This window comes from Bombyx mori, chromosome 20 (assembly GCF_030269925.1).
Source record: "Bombyx mori chromosome 20, ASM3026992v2".
In the NCBI taxonomy this organism is placed as follows: Eukaryota; Metazoa; Arthropoda; class Insecta; order Lepidoptera; family Bombycidae; genus Bombyx; species Bombyx mori.
The window spans coordinates 2,916,807-2,939,412 of NC_085126.1; the positions used below are offsets into that span (position 1 = coordinate 2,916,807).

General features: G+C 39.9%; 1 protein-coding gene across 2 annotated transcripts in view; it reads left to right on the forward strand.

Moving 5' to 3' along the window:
* LOC105842420 (uncharacterized) overlaps positions 1-22,606 on the forward strand; it is a 131,646-nt gene that overhangs the window by 45,465 nt on the left and 63,575 nt on the right. Inside the window, exon 2 of one of the 2 annotated variants that reach the window (XM_012695320.4) lies at positions 5,913-6,511. In XM_012695320.4, coding sequence (XP_012550774.2) covers positions 5,941-6,511 — 571 coding nt within the window. In that variant the 5' untranslated portion in view covers positions 5,913-5,940. The remainder of the gene's footprint in view (positions 1-5,912; positions 6,512-22,606) is intronic. The other variant, XM_012695328.4, reaches the window with a different exon arrangement.

The following is a 22,606-nucleotide window of genomic DNA, read 5'->3' on the forward strand; positions in this document are numbered from 1 at the left end:
TTCGCGCTGGTTAATTGTTCGAGATGTTACAAGTTTTTAGTTACATGTTTGGAACTCGCGTGTAAATTATAGAACTTTGTCTGATTAATTGTTTTGGCATTGAGTTTTTATAGGTATACATATAAAATGTTTCGCACGTTTTCACACAACACGGGACTTTGTAGGAACTTATCTACCGTGCTATAGAAGGATTACCTCTACTACAAAACTCAAGACGTCTACTGGTGGTAGGACCTATTGTGAGTCCGCGCGGGTAGGTACCACCACCCTGCCTATTTCTGCCGTGAAGCAGTAATGCATTTCGGTTTGAAGGGGGAGCAGCCGTTGTAATTATACTGAGACCTTAGAATTGATATCTCAAGGTGGGTGGCGCATTTACGTTGCAGATATCTATGGGCTCCAGTAACCACTTAACACCAGGTGGGCTGTGAGATCTTCCACGCATTTAAGCAAAAAAAATATTTAAAAAAATCGTGATACCGCAGTATGGTTCCATCTTAGAGAACTGAAGTATAGTTTAAGTTCGAACACTGGTACAACCGCATTCCAATGTAATTTAAAACTCTGATCTATGTTTGGATTTCGACTGTGACATTCACGTTTTAATAGCCATAGGTTCACATTACCCATTGAGCGGGTTCTTCTTGAGTTAATCTATCTATACCTAGTCAGGTCATAAATTCTGTCACATGTTTAATGTAAAATAATTGAAACAAGCTTATTCATTATGTAACCATTCATATACCAAAATGAACTTAACAAAACATAGATTCTTATGACACTAAAGTTTATTCAAGATGACCTCCTTGATTTTGAATACAGGCCTTCAATCTGTGCGGCCAGTCGTCTATCGCAGCACGAACGAGGTCCATGTCAATATCGGCGGCTGCCTTAATCAAGGATGTCTTGAATGACTCCAAATTGGGATGAGGCTTTGAGCACGCCTTTTCCTCCAAGTGTTGCCATATCTTGTAATCTAACGGATTCAAATCTGGACTGGAGGAGGGCCAGTCTTCGTGCCGGATGAAGTCGATTTCACGCGCCGCCAGCCAGACTTGTGTGCTCTTCGCTCTATGAGCTGGCGCCGAATCTTGTTGGAATACCCAGTGCCTGTTATTGAACATGGTATGAGAAACAGGTTCCACAAGGTTCGTCAGGACTGTATTTTGATACACAACTGCATTCGTTTTTACACCTTTCTCACAAAAATGTACCTCTGTTAAGCCCCAATAAGAAACTCCCAACCATACCATGAGCGAGGATGGAAAATGACCTCGTTGGACACGCGGAATACGGTTGCTCGCTTCTTCACTACTGTGTGCGTACACCTTATAATTTTGTTTGTTGTAGCTCTCTTCTACGGTAAACATTTTTTCATCCGAAAAAAGAATTTCCCGATATTTTTTTCCCGCGTACCGCTTCAACAAAGCGCGGCATCTCTTCAGTCTCAGGTCCATTAGACGAGCATTCAAACGATGTCCTGTTTTTCTTCGATATGCCCGAAGTCGTAAGTCTTCATTTAACACCCTTTTCACTGTGGTTCTGCTTAACCCTATCTGAAGGGCCAACAGTTTCTGCTTACGTTTGGGATTTCTTTGAATTCGCGCCTTCACAGCTTTTATCACTGCTGGAGTCCTAACAGACCGAGGGCGACCACTTCTTGACCTGTCATCTACACTAGAGTCTTCATTGTATCGTTTGATGGTACGATAAACGAATCTTTTGGTTATATTCAAAATTTTCAGTATGTAAAAAATTTGAATTGGCGCGTAACCGCAACGATGCAACGCAATAACTGCAACACGGTCTTCTTTAAGCGTCCACTCTGTAGTGAAACACACGCCAGTTGGTTTCATACTGATTTATTTTTGAAAGACACCCTCACTACGTCATTAAATATACTACATCTTCCTTTAACGAGAAAAAAAAAAATTAAAAGTTACAGTACAAAAAAAAAAAATTTTTAAGCTTATTTACTTTACTTATTTATATTATTATCTATTGTTTATACTAATCATATAATACAGCACATAATATAACTAATCACACTCGAAAAAGAATTCTTTTAGCATTCGTGCAGTTCTTTCCTTAGACCTTGTAATAGGAACAGCGGGTGGCGACGCTGGCGACCGCGCACACAACTGATCACTAAAGCTAGCTGGACTATCGTAATCGTCACTGACATCAAGTTGAGTAGACTGAATATCGGTGGTTGTGCTCTGTGTCGGACTGACCTGTCCACTTGCTTGTGGGTCACTCTCATTGTCAATACTGGTTCCCAGTTGCCTACTACTTATTGACTTTTGTCGACGCCTACGAACAGTTGTCGTAATCACAGTTGGTGTCCTGCTATTTTCAATTTTTACAATCGGTTGTTTCAGTGACTTTCCTTCACGTTTTTTATGGTCTGTTGTACGCACAACCAACTGACTTCGAGTACGCCGAAAACGACTGCCGCAGTCATCTTCGATAATATAGGAGCGAGGTTGCGATGTACTTTCCACTATTGTCACCGGTTTCCTAACGCCGTTACCAATTAGAGTCGCCTTATCACCCGATAACAAGGGTTTTAACAATTTAGCCGATCTATCATAATGTTTTTTGATTTTCTCTCTGTTCATCATTATAGCTTTGTAATTCCTTTCATTATCTACTTTTTCCCTTAATAGCTCTGCAGTAGTTGGTAATTTTGTATTTAAACGTTTGCCCATGAGAATTTGTGCAGGCGAATCCAATCCATTACGTGGTGTTGTTCTAAAATTCAACAAAGACAAATAAAAATCCTGACCTGAATCTATACATTTTTTAAGCAGATTTTTCACACTCTGTACTGTCCTTTCACTTTTACCATTCGACTGTGGGTAATGAGGCGATGACGTCTCATGATGTACTTCCCAATCATGCATAAACATTCTAAATTCTCGTGAGCTGTACGCTGGACCATTATCAGTCACTAATTGTGCTGGAATACCGTGACGCGCGAACTGTTCCCTCAAAAAATTAATAACATGCTTAGAGCTAATATTCGCCAACTGTCCGACTTCTACGTAGTTAGAAAAGTAATCGACTAGGATAATATAGCTTTTCTTTCTATATTCAAAAATGTCGGAGGCTAGTTTATGCCAGGGTAGCGCGGGCACAGGGTGCTGTAGAAGCGGTTGCCGGCGCGGTCGAGGCGCGTGTAACGCACACGCTGCGCACCGCCGCACCTCTCGCTCCACATCCTCAGACAGTCCGGGCCAAAACATTACTTCACGCGCGCGTGAAGAACTTATACCGTCTTACTATGATATTCGGTTTTGCTCCAAAGTACTTGTCGAACTTATTCAGAACACAGTCGATATCGTCCTCACTTTCACCTTCGTTAAAAGTGAAGGTCGTATAAACCTCGTAACCGGCCGATCCTATGAGATTCACCAACAAACTAGCCTGAACTTCTTTAGGCTCTTTGCTCACTCCAGACGCTTTAAGAAATACTTCGAACAGCTTCCGCCATTGCCGCCACGCTTCGGAGCGTGCAGCCGGACCGCCATCGAGTGATAATTCTGCTGGAGGACGCGCGTGTTCCATATTTATGTTGGTTACTTCGATTTAACGTGTATTAAGGTTAAAAACGACGCACCGCTGCCACCATGTAGTGAAACACACGCCAGTTGGTTTCATACTGATTTATTTTTGAAAGACACCCTCACTACGTCATTATAAATATACTACACACTCCATATTTAAAAATGAGTAAAATTCTAAAAGTACACATTTTTATTTTCATGAACAATTCGAAATTCGAATTCAATAAACTTTTTTGTGGCCAGCATTCTAAAAGAAAAGTTTTTACTGTGTGACAATACTTATGACCTGACTAGTTATATTAATACGTGAAACAAAAACTTTGTACCCCTTTTTACGAAAATTGCGCGGACGGAGGAGTATGAAATTTCCCACACTTATAAAGGATATAGAGAAAGAGTGCAGAATGTTAATATTTTCTTAAAATTATACATTTTTAAAACATTAAATCAATAAAAGAAACATTACACACATTACAATGTATTTGACACAACACACTTATATTACTACACTCCTTTATTTATTGTTTAAAGCCTGTGGTCAAATTGAGAATAGTTTAATATTGTCTGTCTTTAATATTATTTGTCTATAGTGCAGTCTTGACGAAATCTGTGATTATAGAAGTCTTTGAAATTAGACCCATAATAATGTTCAAATTAAAAAATTCAATTAATTATTGTCGAATTTTGACCACTGGGGGAGCACTAGTTCGCCTAAAAACATGATTTGCTTTTCCGTTGAATTATTATTTCAAATTTACAATATTTTGGGCTGTTACGAACAAGCATACTTTTGTTTAGAATACAAGATACGTCGCTCATAGTACTGTGTTATTCACAAGTAAAATCTCTGCTGGTTCAACTGCAAAATCTATAAATTTATTCACAGTTGCATTCAAACATTACATAATTAGCTTTTCGAGGTCATCGACTGTGCGTCTAAGGAAAATCGCTGTTTTAATGTCCACACATACGTATGTATACACTCCGTACGGTCCCGTAAATCCTGATCGACTATTGTATGGAGGTTAATTGAAAAGATAATTTATCCCTTTTGTGGGCGAATGAGGTCTTTGACGAGGGATCCATTGACGCATTCCTCGTTAAAGACTCTGAAACGTGATGCGGTAGTACAAGTAGTAAGTAGCCTGTCACGAAGTTATAATCATCTATACATATAAATAAAATTGGAGTGTCTGTTTGTAATATTGAAATAACAGCTTTTTACTACATGCATATGAATATAATAGGTTGGGGAAAAAGTCTTTTCGCATTATAGTATGTGGCATATACGACTATTATATACGGTACATAAACCAAAATAACATTTTTGACAATTTTTGTCTGGTTGTCTACCTGTCTGTTTGTTCCGGCTAATCTCTGGAACGGCTGGGCCGATTTTGACAAGACTTTCACTGATAGGTAGCTGATGATATAAGGAGTAACTTAGGCTACTTTTTTTAGAGTAACTTCGCCCCGCGGCGTCACCCGCGGTAGGACAATAACCGCGGGTAACATCGCGGGACTCAGCTATTAATAATAAAATTTAATGTTTCCGAAGCGAAGCGAGGGCGGGTCGCTAGTCATAAATAAACGTTAGCAAATATAGTGTCATTTTGAGTTAAGCTATTTGGTATTTTATATTAGGTCTTTAACAGGGTATTTGCTTATCATAATGAATGTTTTATAATGGTGAATCGGTAATCGATATGTAAAAAGTGAAATCGTCGTAGCTTAAGGGATAAAACGTCCGGTGCATTCGTGTTGAGCGATGCACCGGTGTTCGAATCCCGCAGGCTGGTACCAATTTTTCTAATGAAATACGTACTCAACAAATGTTCACGATTGACTTCCACGATGAAGCAATAACATCGTGTAATAAAAACCAAACCCGCAAAATTATAATTTGCGTAATCACTGGTGGTAGGACCTGTTGTGAGTCCGCACGGGTAGGTACCACCACCCTGCCTATTTCTGCCGTGAAGCAGTAATGCGTTTCGGGTTGAAGGGTGGGGCAGCAAGGTGGATGGCGGCATTTACGTTGTAGATGTCTATGGGCTCCGGTAACCACTTAACACCAGGTGGGCCGTGAGCTCGTCCATCCATATCGGCAATATACAAATAGAAAAATAATCGATTTCTTGAAACTACTCATGGACTAGCCGTTGCGTTATGGTACAGCGAGAGAAACATTCTCTGGAGTACCAACAGTAATGGTACCAAGTTTCATGAGAATCGGCTAAATTTAATAAAATTATATAAAAATCGATTTTTAACTATCGATAAAATAAATGAGTGCGGAGAATGAAAGTATCAAATTTTTATTTAGTTTTTTTTTTGTTTCAGAAGGCGGGAGTGCCATCAATGGCTTGACATGATGTTCAGAACGGCGTCAGTCGAGGGCTCCGGGCCGAGGACGCCGCCCGCCTACGTCCCGCACCCCCCGTACGTGCCCCCCCGTTTCTTCCCGCCCAGGATCAGACCCCCGCCCCCGCAGTACTGCTTCGACGCAGCCCGATTCGCCTGCGACGCTTCCAAGCCGCGATACTTGGACGTTGAAAGAGAACGGCTGGTCACGAGATGGTTGGCTGAAGCTAACGAGGCTCTGGTTCGCCGCGATCGACCTCCAAGGTATAAACCGAGGAGCAGCGAGCGGAGACCCGACTTCCTCGACAGGCGACCGGTCCCGGAGTGGTCTGATAACTTTCTGCTCGGCAGACGCAATGGTTCCGTGGAGCCGGAGGACGATACTAGTGAAGTGATGACGTTAAAAGACTTTGTGGATAAGTTCTCTCTGCCTCGTGTTGTAAAGTTCGAGGGCGAGGATAGGCCAGTGCTGTTGTATAGAGTGTTGGAGGCGCACAGGAGAGTGGAGGCGGTACCGTTGTCCGGGAAGAAAGGGAAGCTGGTCGGGAAACCGTTGTATATACCGGATTCTTATGATGGTGAGTTCGATTTTATTATTTCACTTCACAATTCGCCCCTCCCTAGCTTTAGGTTAACTGCTTCCAATGTTCCAATATCTAATATTAGTATTCTTTAAAAAATATAATCTAATTTGTCCACGGCCATCGGCTACTCATCCTTTTAGTCTATCTTCTGTGTTCTTAAAATGGTTAGTGATAGCCTTTAGTAAAATGCCGGTAAGTTACTAAGACTTTAATGGAACTTGGACTTATTGGAGGAACGTAGCCAATGATCTGCTATTTTGAACAATTTCCCCACACTTGCGCTATTCTCTGATCATATATTTTTAATGGATAAGTAATTTGAATGATGAAGCAAAAGCGATTGACTAAATAGTACAAGACTAACGCATCATCACTATTCTGGTTCGCGCTAAAAAATCTAGTATATAAGATTAGTTATACCGTGCAAACAAAATTCGGACAAACTATATTCTCTAACACGTATTAGCTCACATTTTTTTACCTACCTAAGCGGATACCCTTGAGAGGTTATGTCAGCGTAACCCAAACAAGTAGGCGAGCTCACGGGGATCAAACCTGACGACGTTGCTAACACTAACCCTAGCAAGAGCAGTGCTTCGGTGACTCTACCACCGGATCTAAAACGTGACCCACTGAGAAGATCCGGGGAGAAACTCAGTGCTCGAATCTTTATTTATATCACAAACTCAAACCATTCCTAAAATTAGGTCACGAGCACTGACTATAACAAACAGCTAACTTCAATGCGCCATTAATGTTTAAAACGGCAATTATAGTGTCTGTAGCTACCCATGTATCATTGGCCAAACAATAAATAATAGACAATGAGAATATGGTACTGAATTGTTTGTTTCAATTATCGGAATTTTTTTTTTTTTTTTTTTATTGCCTTTGTAGGCAGACGAGCATACGGTCCACCTGATGGTGAGTGGTTACCGTCGCCCATGGACTTCAGCAATGCCAGGGGCAGAGCCAAGCCGCTGCCTACCACGCAAGCCGCTGCCTACCACTGCCTACCTAAATGATTAACGTCCTTTGATTATGATGTAATATGTCTCTTGGCTTTCTATGTTTGGCTGTGTTTGGGGGATTTTATCAACACAGTTCACTAGTTGAGCATACGTTAAAAAGTTGTGCCTGTGTCTTCATTTAAATTTACCATCGCATTGCCGGCTACCGGAGCTGATTTCAACCGTTCCACCGAGAACCATTGCGTCCATAGTTTCCAGATATCTTTTCTGTCGCGCACCAACTGGCTTTGGAATGAACTTCACTCCTCGGTGTTCTGGACTGGTGACGATGATGTCTAAAGCCGAAAATTGTTTTCTTAAATGTATAAGACACGATAAACACTTACTGTTCTATCTCGATCTTATTTGATCTGTGGTTATACTTATGGACGACCTGGCGAACTTTTTACAAACAATTGAATGTATTAGGAAAACTATAATAATATGCAATTTCGAAAAGGGCACATGTTGCATATTTTGTCAAATACGTTTTTTCTTAAGCATGTAGTTTTGAGGCTCACCAATACCCATTTTATAATAATTCGAGTAATTTTCAATTGCTAATTAACACTAAATATTTTAAATTTTACACTGCTTTAGAAAATAATCAGTTTTTTTTTTCATTTTCTGAATATTTTACATTTTCAGAGATGTGCCCTTTTCGAAATTGCATATTCAATTAAATACATTACAATTCTCTCCTGGTCGCTTCGCATTCTACACTTCTTTTAATCGAAGCGAACTGATTCGATATGATCTGTGAGACGTAGCTTCGTTTGATCATCGTTCCAAGCGGGTGAATTTTACACACGATTTCCCAAAACGATTTCATTAGGTAATATTAATTGATTTATTATTGATTTGATTTTTGATATGATTTGATTTGATTTTTATTGATTTTTATTTTCTCTTTGAACTCTTCGTCGTAATGGACGCGTTCAACGAGGACGTTGTCTGCTGTTTGAGGATAATTACTTATGGTAATGTGTAGGTTCTATGGTAAAATAAAATAGGTATCTTGTCGATAGGTATATCTATATGTGGTATAGGTATATGAATTTGAATCAATATAATAATGGTATAATTAATTAAAATTACTTTTACGGATTAATCTGCGGTTTTTTTTTATTGTCTATATTATTAGTGTTTGAGGGTACAAGATCGCGCGGCAGATTACTGTTACAACGGACCTAATAAAGGCGAGCTAGTCTGAGCTAGGAGACAATATTCCTTGAGTATTGTCTCGTATCTCGAGATGAGCTTTGAGAAAAGCTTCGGCCATAGACAGTGATTGGGGTACACTGCCTTTAATATCCTTAAGTCCACTCATGAGGTGAGCGCATCCAATGCACGTCTTGTGACCAAAACGAGAGCTAAACAAAATCTGGAAGCTTCGATAGGAACAGACGGACGTTAACAAAGATCCGAATCTCCGTCCCGTCGTACACAAAACGAATTCTAAATCGCCGAGCGGTACTTCAGATCGTCACATACGTTGGGGCCTCATGTGATATTCATTCGTACGAGTGCAACGTCCTATTACACTCACGACTGAGGTCGCGACCTTATCGCTACCGGGGATACCTTGTTGGTCAGTAGGGCTGTGAGCCACCACTGAATAATAGTTTAAAAAAAAAAAAAAAACCGGGTACTATTCAGACTTGGTGATCTGATCCAGAATTAGGATTCGCTGTACTATGGAAACCAGAACAACCAGGTAAAGAGCAAGCCAACCTGTACATCACGCGAACGTTTGTCCGATGTGGGAATTAACCCCACGACTCTCGCCCAGCAATCAGGGGCCCTAGCTATTGCACCACCGAGTTACATGGGTACGGAACTCCTGAGGGATTAAGCGTATTGTGGGCCGCAAGCGTGTATTTGGTAGTTTGCCATCACCTGGTATAAAGTGGCTATCGGAATTTATGCACCTCACATCGTGAATATCGCCATCCACTTTGAGGCAAGTGGTTGAGGTCACAATTGTATTGCACAACGGCTGCCTTCTCGAAATAGGCCAGATGATGATGCCTAGCCATGCAGTAATCACCCAGCCTATTTCCGGATTGAAAGGAGAGACTTCATGTAACAAGATGAGCAGTGGCATGCATGTTAGTATAGGATCCCTGGTACACTTTTCATCATTTATTACTAACAAGCTGATTTTTCGTGAATAGCTTCCTTTTGACTAGACGCCCAACTTTTTTCCTTACAGTAACGTTATTAAATGGTAGCTTACTGGGGGTAGCAAGAATAAAATATGTTAATTTCACGAATTTTAAAAATTTATTACTAACCGAATTTTTCTTTGTTAACCTATCGAGATAATTATCTAAATAACGTGAAAAAATATTTGTAATAAATGATGAAAAATGTACCAGGGATCCTGTACTGTGTTGTATACTTAACGCATTAAACTCATTTTTATAGGTCTATAACTTGTGAGATCAGTCATTTTTAAATTACCTAACTCGTGTCCGTAAATAATGATTGCACTTTATCCATAAATACCTGGTTTATCACTTTAGGGCTTTAGCACACTTTTATAAGCCTCACCTGTAAACTTATAATTTATATTTACAATGGTTCATAAAATAAGCAAAGAACGCGAATAAGCTGATGGCCTATTTCAAACAGAAATATACTTTTTTTTCCTACCTACGCTGATAGCCTTGAGAGGCTATTTCAGCTTCTCCTTGACGTGTAGGTGAGCTCACGGGGCTCAAACCGAGAGTGTTGCTAACACTGCCCCTAGCAAGAGCAGCGTTTCGCAGAATCTACCACCAGATCGGAAACACGATCCACTGAGAAGATCCGGCGAGAAACTCAGTGGGCTGTGTCTATGGGTTAATCTACCCGTCGGGCCCTTCGTCGCAAGCGACGGGTTCGGCGGGGATGGTGACCGGAGGAATATACTGTTTACTAAGCATAAGTACTGGACGATTTCTTAATCGGCTCTCATAAATCGGCAATGTAACACAAAGGTAGCCGTTGCACCCCGTGCTCCCATAACCTGACATGACAGAGGGCGCGTCACTTGATTTTTACTTGTAATGCACGTGCCATGCAAGAGCATCAATAAAAAAATTCGATGTTTTTAGTGCTACCCACTTAACATCGAAAATTTCTACCTGGCTTTGCTTTTGGGAATGACCTGACCATTGAGCTGGTTTGATCATGAGTTTGGGAGAGGCGTAACAGAGCCTCCGAACGGCTTGTAGTAAACTAATCAATTTTTTAGCTAATTTGTCCAACGACAAATTGTGTTTTTGTCTTCTGTATTGCCTATGGATTGCGTGAAAGACGATATGTGTAAGAAGGGAGTGAGTGAATGGTGTATGGAAGGAGAAAACATGTTGCACCGACCCCAGGTGACTGGGAGAAGGGCAGGATAATGATGATATTTTAATGATATTTTATCGCATGATGCCTCCTGATGGGGATGAGTTATTGTCATTCATGGACGCCGTCAACGCCAGGGGCAAAACCAAGCCGCTGCCCACCGCTAAATTTGATATGAGTAAAATTTGATTATGAAAACATTTTTGTTATAAAAATCTTACTAGAGTCGTCCATCTTTCGATGTGTATGTAGTCTGATACCTGTTTTATTTAAGCCTTACTTAGCCGTTCGTATATTCGGGTTAAGGTGTTTTTTACCAAAGGCATGCTATTTCTACTTATCGAGGAGCACGCTGGTTACAAAAACCTACATTGTACTTCAGACATAGCCATTGACAATGGCCACTTCTTGCCTGCCGACAATAAATTGATTAGTTAATCAGGCGACAACGTGAGAAAACATGTTTAATAGGTCTGTATTATCGGTCTTACAAAGCGTACAATAAATTATTTAATTACAATAATTGAATATACGAATTTAGTTTTTATTGGGTGTAATTAAGATAAAACGTCTTGAGGGACCGTTCAAAAAATTAATAGAATGAATCTTGATAGACACGTAGACGACGAAAATGGGTTTCGTTGGGATACAACGTCCTTGGGGACCGTTCAAAAAATTAAAAAAAAACGAAACTTGATAAAGACGTAGATGAGGAAACTGTCTTGATCACTTGTCATCTTTAAGACAGCAGCTCCACGTAATAGCCTCTCTAAAAATAAAGTGATATCTTCTATACATTAATACGTGAAGCAAAAACTTTGTGTCCCTTTTTACGAAAATTGCGCGGACGGAGGAGTATGAAAATTTCCACACTTATAGAGAATATAGAGAAGAAGTGAACAATGGCTAATATTTTTTTAAAATAATGCATAAAAGATACATTAAATCAATAAAGAAAACATTACACACACTACATACCATGTATTTGACGCACACACGCATGCATACTATTTATTGTCAAACTTTTGTTCTTGACGTCTGTTGTCAAATTGAGAATAGATTAAATATTTTTTGTCTTTGTTAATATTTTTTATAGTGTAGTTTTGGCGAAATTTCTGATTATAGAATTATAAAATACAATCATAATAGTGTACAAACTTACAATTCCAATTAATTATAGTCGAACTTCGACTACTGCGGGACCTCTAGTTAGTTAAGACCCAAATAGCCGTGGGCGCTTATGAGCTCTACGGCTAAGGTCTCGTTTTCCGGTACTATGTGGCTTTAGTTGAATAGGCCGGGTCTCCCACGCGGGGAGGTCGCGTCAAGGCATTGTTAGAAGGAAGCCAATTCAATTACGTTACGTTTACCCTTAGTTGTTTTGCATGTGTCTTTTGTTACAAGAATAATGATGTTACTAGTTTTATACGAGGTCGCCGTGGAGAGGCCTTTTAGGGATCCGTAGTTTTCTTTTTTTTATTGTCTTTGTAGGCATACGGGCATACGGCCCACCTGATGGTGAGTGGTTACCGTCACCCATGGACTTCAGCAATGCCAGGGGCAGAGCCAAGCCGCTGCCTACCGCTTAATACTCTCCACAAGCCTCGTTTGAAAAAGGACATGTCATAGCGCTCGGGAAACACCGTGGAGGGGAGCTCATTCCATAGCCGGAATAGCCGGAATAGCAGTTATTGTCTAAAATTAAAATTTTCTCTTTTCATCGCTTAGATCGGTGGACGAGCTCACACTCTACTTGGTGTTAAGTGGTTACTAGAGCCATAGACATCTACAGCGTAAATGCGCCCCCCACTTTGAGATATAAGTTGTAAGGTCTCAGTATAGTTACAACGGCTGCCCCGCCCTTCATACCGAAACGCATTACTGCTTCACGGCAGAAATAAGCGGGGTGGTGGTACCTACAAGTGCGGACTCACAAGAGGTCCTACCACCAGTACCATCGTAATGTTGGTTCGTATTTTGTTAAACTAGTAATTTTATAATGTTACTTTTACGGTTTCATCTTGCGTTTATTATTATTATTTTTAGTTGAGATGGGAGGACGAGTTTCCGGCCCACCTGATGCTAAGTGGTTACCGGAGTTCTAGTCTGAGATTGAGCACTTTATACAAAGGCTGCCTTGCTTTTGAAATTGAAACGCATTACTGCTTCACCGCAGATATGTTAGAAACCTACCCATGCGGGCTCACAGAAAACTTACCACCAGTAAACGTCATTATATTATTTCCGACGTTTCCGAGACTTTGAAATATTTATGTTTACCAAAATTCACAGTCAAGGACTACTAATTTACATTTAAGCGCTATGGACATACGTGGCTTACAGCCTAGAAGTCTAGCGAAAAACTTAATTCTGCTGTACATAAAATACATGTACATACAAGGAATCTTGATTTACACAAGTCCCAAGCAATATTAGAGCCGACAGTGCAGAAGAAATAAAACTCGTTCATTGAATATTTTTCCTTTTTGGTCGTCCAGATATTCAAACGAGCTCACGGCTTCCATTGTATTAAGTCAAGTACAGCGCCTGGTGGATACTCTCGGGACATATAGCTACAGATATCATAGATATTGTTACGCCGGTAAGAGTAACGCCATCTATCGCCGAATAGTCGAACGAATATTGAAGGATCTAGTAGCACCTAGAACGCTCGAGAAGTACAATGCCATCTATTGTCAGATAGCGGAAACATAATACTAGAAATGTGTTTAATATTCTCGATAATTCTAGGGATGTGGTATTAGCTATAAAAGCGTTGCAGAGATGACACGCAGTCATTTAGTAATCGGAACTACTCGAAGCGAAACAGCGAACGGATCACCTGAAGCGAAGCGGAAGAAGCGAAGTGCTTGTGAAGTGTTTTAAGTGTTCTAAGTGTTGAAATACATTGTTAACTTGTAATTCGGTAGAATTTTATTTATCCCGAACCCCAGCGCGTAACAATATCAAAGATATCATGCTGTATAAGAAGTTACGTTTGGAAGGTCGTCGGAAGGTCGTCGGAAGGTCTCATGTTAGTACTCTTTTATTTCCAAGTCGGCCAACGAATAGTAAACACAGAATTACGAATAAATTAAGTTATAATATCGTTTGTACACACGCAATAATCGTTAAAATAATTATTCACGTACACGATTAAACAAAGGATACAAAAATGTTTACTGGTTTTTTAGGCGGTCTTGACCTAGCCGAGTTTGAATTAGCGAACAGTCGATAGAGTTCGAATCCGGAAAACGTTTTGGATTTTAAAAGATAACATTTTTAACATTTTTTTTTATTTATTGCTTAGATGGACTGACGAGCTCACAGCCCACCTGGTGTTAAGTGGTTACTGGAGCCCATAGACATCTAGAACGTAAATGTGCCACCCACCTCGAGATATAAGTTCTAAGATCTCAGTATAGTTACAACGGCTACCCCACCCTTCGGACCGAAACGCATTACTGCTTCACGGCGGAAACAGGCGGGGTGGTGGTACCTACCCGTGCGGACTCCCAAGAGGTCCTACCACCAGTGATAACCTACTACTAACCTACTAACTACCTATTTGCTGCCTAAGGAGCTATTTCAGCTTCGCGCGGACGCTTAGATAAGCTCACAAGTTCGACCTGAGAGAATTTGCTAACATTAGCCGTAGCAAGGGCAGTGCTTCGCAGAATCTACCATTGGATCAAAATCGCGACCCCCTGAGAAGATCCGGCGAGAAACTTATTGGGCTTTTTAGAAGTATAGTTAACTCATCTCAAACTTGTGTGATGCTATGTTTGATGTTTATTTGTTTTTATTGCTTAGGTGGGTGGACGAGCTCACGGCACACCTGGTGTTAAGTGGTTACTTAAGCCCATAGACATCTACAACGTAAATGCACCATCCACCTTGAGATATGACTTCTAAGGTCTCAGTATAGTTACAACGGCTGTCCCACCCTTCAAACCGAAACGCATGACTGCTTCACGGCTGAAATGGGCACCTATCCGTGCGGACTCACAAGAGGTCCTGCCACCAGCAATTCAGCGGGTTATGTCTACGGGCAGTGAAACCAAATCTCATACTTTATTTTATTTGTTGTCGCTCTTTGAGACCGAAGTATCGAGTATTTCCTTAGCGGTAGGTAAGGTATGATGTATGATATATAATTTCGAAAAGGGCACATGTCGCATATTTTGTCAACTAAGTTTTTTCTTAAACATGTAGTTTTGAGGCTTACCAACACCCATTTTATAATAATTCCAGTAATTTTCAATTGCTAATTAACACTGAAATATATCTCAGAAGTTAATATTTTAAATTTTGCACTGCTTTAGAAAATAATCAGTTTTTTTTTTCATTTCCCGAACATTTTACATTTTCAGAGATGTGCCCTTTTCGGAATTGCGTATTCAATTATAAACGACTTTATATTCCTGACCTGATCCGAGTTGGCTTCGCTCGCATTTATAATCATTTCGTGCATACATTCGTTGAGTTAAAACGCAATATTTCACGCAAACACAACGAATATAATATTATTTGTTGTATGCAAATGCATTTGTTGTGTTGTTTGCGATTTTGAACAGGACATTTCGATTGTCAGACACTGAATAGAACTGAACTTCTGAGGACGTTTTTTATATGTGTTCGAAGGTGATTGGGAATGTTGTCGCTGTCCATGGGCTGTGGCAACCACTCAATACTAGTTGGGCAGGTTTAACCGTCATTATTTTAGATTTAAAAAAAAAATTAAAAACAAACCTTTCTTAAATCATTTTTTTCTTTTTATCCAGAAACTCAACTTAAATTTTTATATAAGACCACGTTTCTCAAACTCTATGGAGGGAAATTCTCTTTAGAACCAACAATATGATATTTCTTACTGATGGTAGGACCTGTTGTGAGTGCGCCCGGGTAAGTACCACCATCCTGCCTATTTCTGCCGTGAAGCAGTAATGCGTTTCGGTTTGAAGGGTGGGGCAGCCGTTCTAACTATACTGAGACCTTAGAACTTATATCTCAAGGTGGTTGGCGCATTTACGTTGTAGATGTCTATGGGCTCCAGTAACCACTGAACACCAGGTGGGATGTGAGCTCGTCCACACACCTAAGCAATAAAATAAAATAAAAAATTAACTCATTGTCGGAAATGATTCGCTTGCTAACTATTGTAGCTATATGGCTTTGAAGAAACCTTCCATATTACACGCATAAACGCTATAGTGTTGTAACTTAATGTAGAGAAAAGGCTGTTAAAAATAGCATACCGCTTAATGTTAAGGTTTCTTGTAATGCACAGGTAAGCACAACCATCATGCCCATCTTTGCCACGAAGCAGTGAAGGATTCCCGTTTGATCGGTGGGGTACCTAGCCGTTAAACTAACCCTAAATAAGCTTCTGAATTCTCTACCGCTAGTATTTTTATTAGCATTCGCGAAGCAATTGCTCTTGAGTTGTGAGGTCTCCTTCGGAGGCGCTCGAGCTGTTGTTAGCAATCCCACCCCTCCTGGCTGAGCCTTTGCTCGTCCACCTGTCCTGGTGAAACTGGAAAGGACTCCGTATCACCAGTAATCTTTCAATCATAAAAAAAAATAGATTCACTAATAATTGGTGGGTGGCGCATTTACGTTGTGGATGTCTATGGGCTCCAGTAACCACTTAACACCAGGTAGGCTGTGAGCTCGTCCACCCATCTAAGCAATAAAAATAATAATAATAATAATAACACAAATCGTGTTTGTGAAATAGAAAAAATCGATAATACGTAATCGATACATCAATACCGCGATGATTACGCCTATCGATTCAATATTGTTACTGGCACAACGTTGAAAGTACCTAAATCTGTGCGTATGTATTACTAAATAATTCACATACCTTATGCACAGGCACGCGACGTGTAGATGAATCATTCGTATAATCAAAGAATACGTATGACCGACAGCGAACGTCATTTTCGAATTATAAAATCGATATTTTTTTTGTATTTCACAGCTTGGTCATAATTGTCATCTATATATTATTAATACGTGAAACAAAAACTTTGTACCCCTTTTCACGAAAATACGCGGACAGAGGAGTATGAAATTCCCACACTTATATAAAATATAGAGAAGGAGTGCAGAAAGTTCATGTGTTTTTTTAATTATGCTTTATTAATACATTAAATCAATAAAAATAAAAACATTACACACACTACCGTGTATTTGACACGCACACATATAGATACTCTTTGTTTATTGTCAAACTTTTGTTATTGCTTAAAGTCTATGGTCAAATTGAGAATAGGTTCATATTGTTTATCTGTATTATTATTTGTCTGTAGTGTAGTCTTGGCGAAATCTGTGACTATAGAAGTTTAATAGACTTTGACAATAGAACTATAATAATGTTTAAACTTATAATTTCAATTAATTATAGTCGAATTTCGACTACTGCGGGACCACTAGTTTAAAAAAAATCGGTGCTTACTTATTTACTTTTTGTGCATTCGTAGGCAAAGGGGTATATGGACAAACTGACGTTGTTAACCGCGCAACATACAGCCAAGCCACAGGATTTCGTATTCCTAGCAACATAAATAAAAGATAGCAGTAACGTTTCCCATTAAGTAATTAATATTCACTGTACGTTTGTGACTCGGAATCGACACTGATGATACAATTAGTGCGAAGTACAGGGTAACGTCAAGGGAATATATCATTCCGTTTCACTGAAATTAATTTGCGTAATGTTTTGAATAATGAAGATGTAGCGTGGATAGGTAGCGGTAGGCAGCGGCTTGGCTCGGTAGGCAGCAGCTTGGCTCGGTAGGCAGCGGCTTGGCTCGGTAGGCAGCGGCTTGACTCGGTAGGCAGCGGCTTGGCTCTGCCCCTGGCATTGCTGAAGTCCATGGGCGACGGTAACCACTCACCATCAGGTGGGCCGTTTGCTCGTCTGCCTACAAGGGCAATAAAGACCCTTCGGACCGAATGGAAAGCAGTCGACGTCGCCCAAAACTTGTAATTTCGGATCCTCCCGATCCAGTAACGGTGCTTTTAGGTACCTCAAGCACCGGTCATCGTTCTCGTCGAACCGGTCGCTTGCGACGAAGGCCTCGGTGGTAGATTCTGCGGAGCAAGGCTCTTGCTAGGGTTCGCGTTAGCAACGTCGTCAAGTTTTAGTCCCGTGAGCTCACCTACATGTTAGAGCGAAGCTAAAATAGCCTATCAAGGCTATCAACATAGGTAGAAAAAAAAATCGGTTGTCTGTAAAGTCGGTTTACTGACGATTGTTGAACGTGACAACGTCATAAGAAAATACTGATGGCATGGTTTCATTTTTCAAAAGAAAATTTTAATTTTATTTGTTTGATAGATATTTTGTATGGATATAGAGAAGGAGGTAAATGGAAATAATTAATAAATAAATATTGGACCTATAAATATTGGACGAAAACATGTAAATGTATTATTGTATAGCAGCTGTCCATGCGGATGCATCGCTCACTCAAGTAGGAGAGAGACAGATGTCAAACGCTGCCGAACGTGGAGGCCGATTGTGCCTCTTTATCGCTGGTTGCGCGGTCTCGCTTGCACTTCAAGCCTTAAATGGAACGCTTCAGAGCGAGGTAACGCCGCATGAGTCATGTTTTTTCGTGCGTTCAGCCGGCTCCATCGAATTATAAAACGTTGTCTCGTCAAAAGGTAGGTCTCCAAAAACCACTTCAATTCTAAAGATGCGATATATGTATATTCGTGTTTGTATGACTATACCTAGTTACAAGCATCTGTTAGTTCTGAACGAACCGTCCTTACATTAACACGGGCCGTGAGAGAAATGCTAAACGGCCATCACTCGGTTCCCGCCATTCCCTTTCGTAGGCAGAACAATGGCGTTCCTTCGCTTGTATCTTTGGAGGATCGCAATCACGCATGCGCACGCCGCCCTATCGTACAAACTTAGAATATCGCGTGTAACACAACATATTCAACTCAATTTGCATTGAATTAAGAGTTATGTTGTAATTATCGAATGTAACGATTGTTTTGTCGAGCCTAGACGTTCGGACTATAAGCACGTTCGTGTACACTGTCTGGTGGAGCTGTAAAAATTAAAAAAAAACAAAAACCTCGTATAATAAAATTCAAATTTAGAAATATTCCAAAAATACACTTTTGGAGGAAGCGGAAGCGCGGTTGTTACTGCAAGGCTGCTTACGTAAGACGGAATCAAAGCCATGTCTCCTACGGAACTGTGGCCTTCTTTGCGAAAGTCAGTCAAGGATTAGGGCTGTTTTTTTTTTTTTGGAACGAAGTTCCTTATCGCGCGTTGTGAAAGGGGGCTAGACGGAAAAAATTCTTACGAAAAGTTGTCAGGACACTTTTTAGATCCGTCATTCTGACCAATCAACGTGTAGGCGCTTATCGCGTGACATTGCTCGTATCCGATTGGTCCGCGTAATGAGTACAGTTTCTCGAGATAGCGTTTCAACAATAGTAATTTAGTTCATAGTATTGTTTTTTATTCTTCATAATGCCGTAATTTATAATTATAACTTAAAAAAAAAATTACAATTCCTTCACTAATTAATCGAAAGGAACTTCGTTCCATCCGGGTGTCCCTTGACACCTCTGAAGTTTTTTTTTAATTGCTTAGATGGGTGGATGAGCTTACAGCCCACCTGGTGTTAAGTGCTTACTGGAGCCCGATAGCATCTACAACGTAAATGCGCCACCCACCTTGAGATATACGTTCTAAGGTCTCAAGTATAGTTACAACGGCAATTATAGTTACAATTTATTACTAAAACTCCATAGACACGTGTCGATTCTCGTTGGAGGAATCGGAGTAGGAAGAGAACCTCGGACTTCTCCTTCTCCCTTCTTCTTCTCTGGAGGCGCCGATATAACACGGTCTGTTACCACCCTCGATCAGATATCCGTAAACCCCAGCAAGTAATGAGTAACTTAAACGTATTTTTTTCTAATTACAGTGCAACCTCGATATAACAATTCGGAAGGGAACCCGTAAATAATAATTATATCAAGTAATTCGGTAAACTGAACTTTGTTATATTAAGGTTAGGTTAATTTTATTCACCTCAACATTACATACGTACCTACTCATCTGCACTGTTCTCCTATCATACAACAATCCTGTGTCAAACAAATAAACTTATACTCATATTATCTTTTATATAATAGTAATATAATGTGATATAGTATCTGATCTACAACCTATAGTGCAACCTCAATATAATGAATCAGAAGGGAACCAGTAAATAATAATTATATCAAGTAATTCGGTAAACTAAGCTTTGTTATATTAAGGTTAGGTTGGTCTACCGTTTGTTATAACGTTGTAAAAAAAAAAGTTTTATTCACTTCAACATTACGTACTCATCTTGTTATAGCGAACAACTTCTGTTATTCTCTATATATATATAAAAATGAATTGCTGTTCGTTAGTCTCGCTAAAACTCCAGAACGGCTGGACCGATTTGGCTAATTTTGGTCTTGCATTATTTGTGGAAGTCCAGAGAAGGCTTAAAAGGTAAATGAATATGAAAATGCTCGGAATTAAATAAAAAAACCCATTTTGTTTTTCCTTTGTTGTGTCCCCGTCGGACAGATTCATTTTGTTTGTTTTAAGTTTATTTTATACAAATGTTTAGGTCTTTTATTTATCGATTGAGGCACTTCAAAGTCTGCCGGGTCAGCTTAGTTAACGATAGTAAACTATCATCAAATTACAGAATGTATTTTCTATTTAAAAACAATTAGGTAAGTAACAATTTTATTCTCAAACCTGTCGAGACTGATTCACATACTATGGGATTTAGGGTAATATTGGTGGGAAGGTTATATAAAGGTTTTAGGTTGATAAAATTAGTTAATTAGAAGTATTGACACTTTTTTGATAGTTGAAAATTCGTTATAAAGAGGTTGTTCGCTAAAAGTCTTCGCGATGCTAAGGTAAATTTTACATTACTCTTATGGACGATTCAAGGGGATAACAAAAATTTTGTTAAATCGAGGACGTCGTTATATTGAGGTTCGTTATATTAGGGTTGCACTGTATAACATTAATTCAATTAGTGCGTTTATTTACAACGCGTTTATAGGGGAATTGGGGGAGGAGGGATCTTGCCGCTCCCATTGTCATGTACCATCAGGATTTGGAATTAACTTCAGCCCGTGGTGTCTAGCGAGTATTACGGCATGTCCTTCCTTGGATGAAGTTTGAGAACAGTTTTTAGCAGTAGATAGCAGCTTGGTTTCGCCCCGATGACCAAGAACAGCGCTGATCATTTACCGTCATGTTGGTCATGAGCACGTCAAGCTAAAAGGCAGTAAAATTATAAAATACTAGCTTTTGCCCGCGACTCCATTTACGTAGAAAGTGAAAATATTTTTGAATTATAGAATGTTAAGGAGCTATTTAAAAGGGAAATTTTTTAAACAATATTTATTGGTGCTCCGCTTGTATTGGTCTTAGCGTGATGTTATATAGCCTCTCAATAAATAGGCTATATAACACTGAAAGAATTTTTCAAATCGGACCAGTAGTTCCTGAGATTAGCGCGTTAAATGAAACAAACTCTTCAGTTTTATAATATTAGTATAGAGTATAGATAATTACATTAACATGCATTTATGTTCAAGGCATAAGAAATTATAAAAAAAAAGTCTACATTAGCATATTTTTCTTAAACCATTTCAAAATACTACACAATTATTATGTACGCGAAATTTAAAGTTTATTATTATGACGCAACGTCCCTAAAACGTGTCTATTATTCTAACAGTCCAACTAATCACACACACAAAAGTAAACCTTACGAATACGAGATATTAAGTTAACGGTGCGAAGTCTATGATTTAGTCGCCTAATGTCGTATGTGTAGGTAGCCTTATGTCAAAACATAACCAGCATAACGACCAATTATAGAGCTCATTAGAAAAAAAAAAAGTTACAGCTTAGATAATTTTACTTTTTACAAGTAATTTGTTGGCTATGTTTGTGTCCATAATGGCCACGCTTGGCATGCGAGTTGGCGATCGCCGCCCTAAGCACGTCATTTCGGATCCTCCCGATCCACTAACGGTGCTCTTAGGTACCTCAAGCGACGACGATGGTTCGACGAGTAAACTAACCCATAGACTCAGCCCACTGAGGTTCTCGCCGGATCTTCTCAGCGGGTCGCGTTTCCGATCCGGTGGTAGATTCTGCGAAGCACTGCTCTTGCTAGGGCCAGCTGTAGCAACGCTCCCAGGTTTTAGCCCCGAGAGCTCATCTACACATTAAGGTTGCAGATTGCGCAAGACTGATAATTGTGGCGAACTTTTAGAAGTTTTTAGAAAAGTTACCTATTTATTTATTTATTTTTCGGGCCGGGGGCGAACTTCCTACAAGGTCCCCGCGCCTAAGGAGCGCACGGGGTATGTGGGACTCAACGATCTACAAGGTGTTGGGAGCAGACCGCGGGCCCAAGGAATTTTAGGGCCCACCCACTAAACGACTCCCCTGCACTCTTACACCCGACGTCCGATCTCCGTCCGGGGTCAAAACCCGGTCAGAGTAGGGGGGTTCCCGCGGTCAACACTACAACCGGACACGCGAAAAGTCACAGAAAAGCTACCTAGCGTAACTTAAATACATATTTTGTTGAATCAAAATAATAATAGTTTTTCTCTAACTAACTCGTGATTGAGTATCCATTTGAAGTACAGTGCCCGACAATAAATACCACACATCGACTAT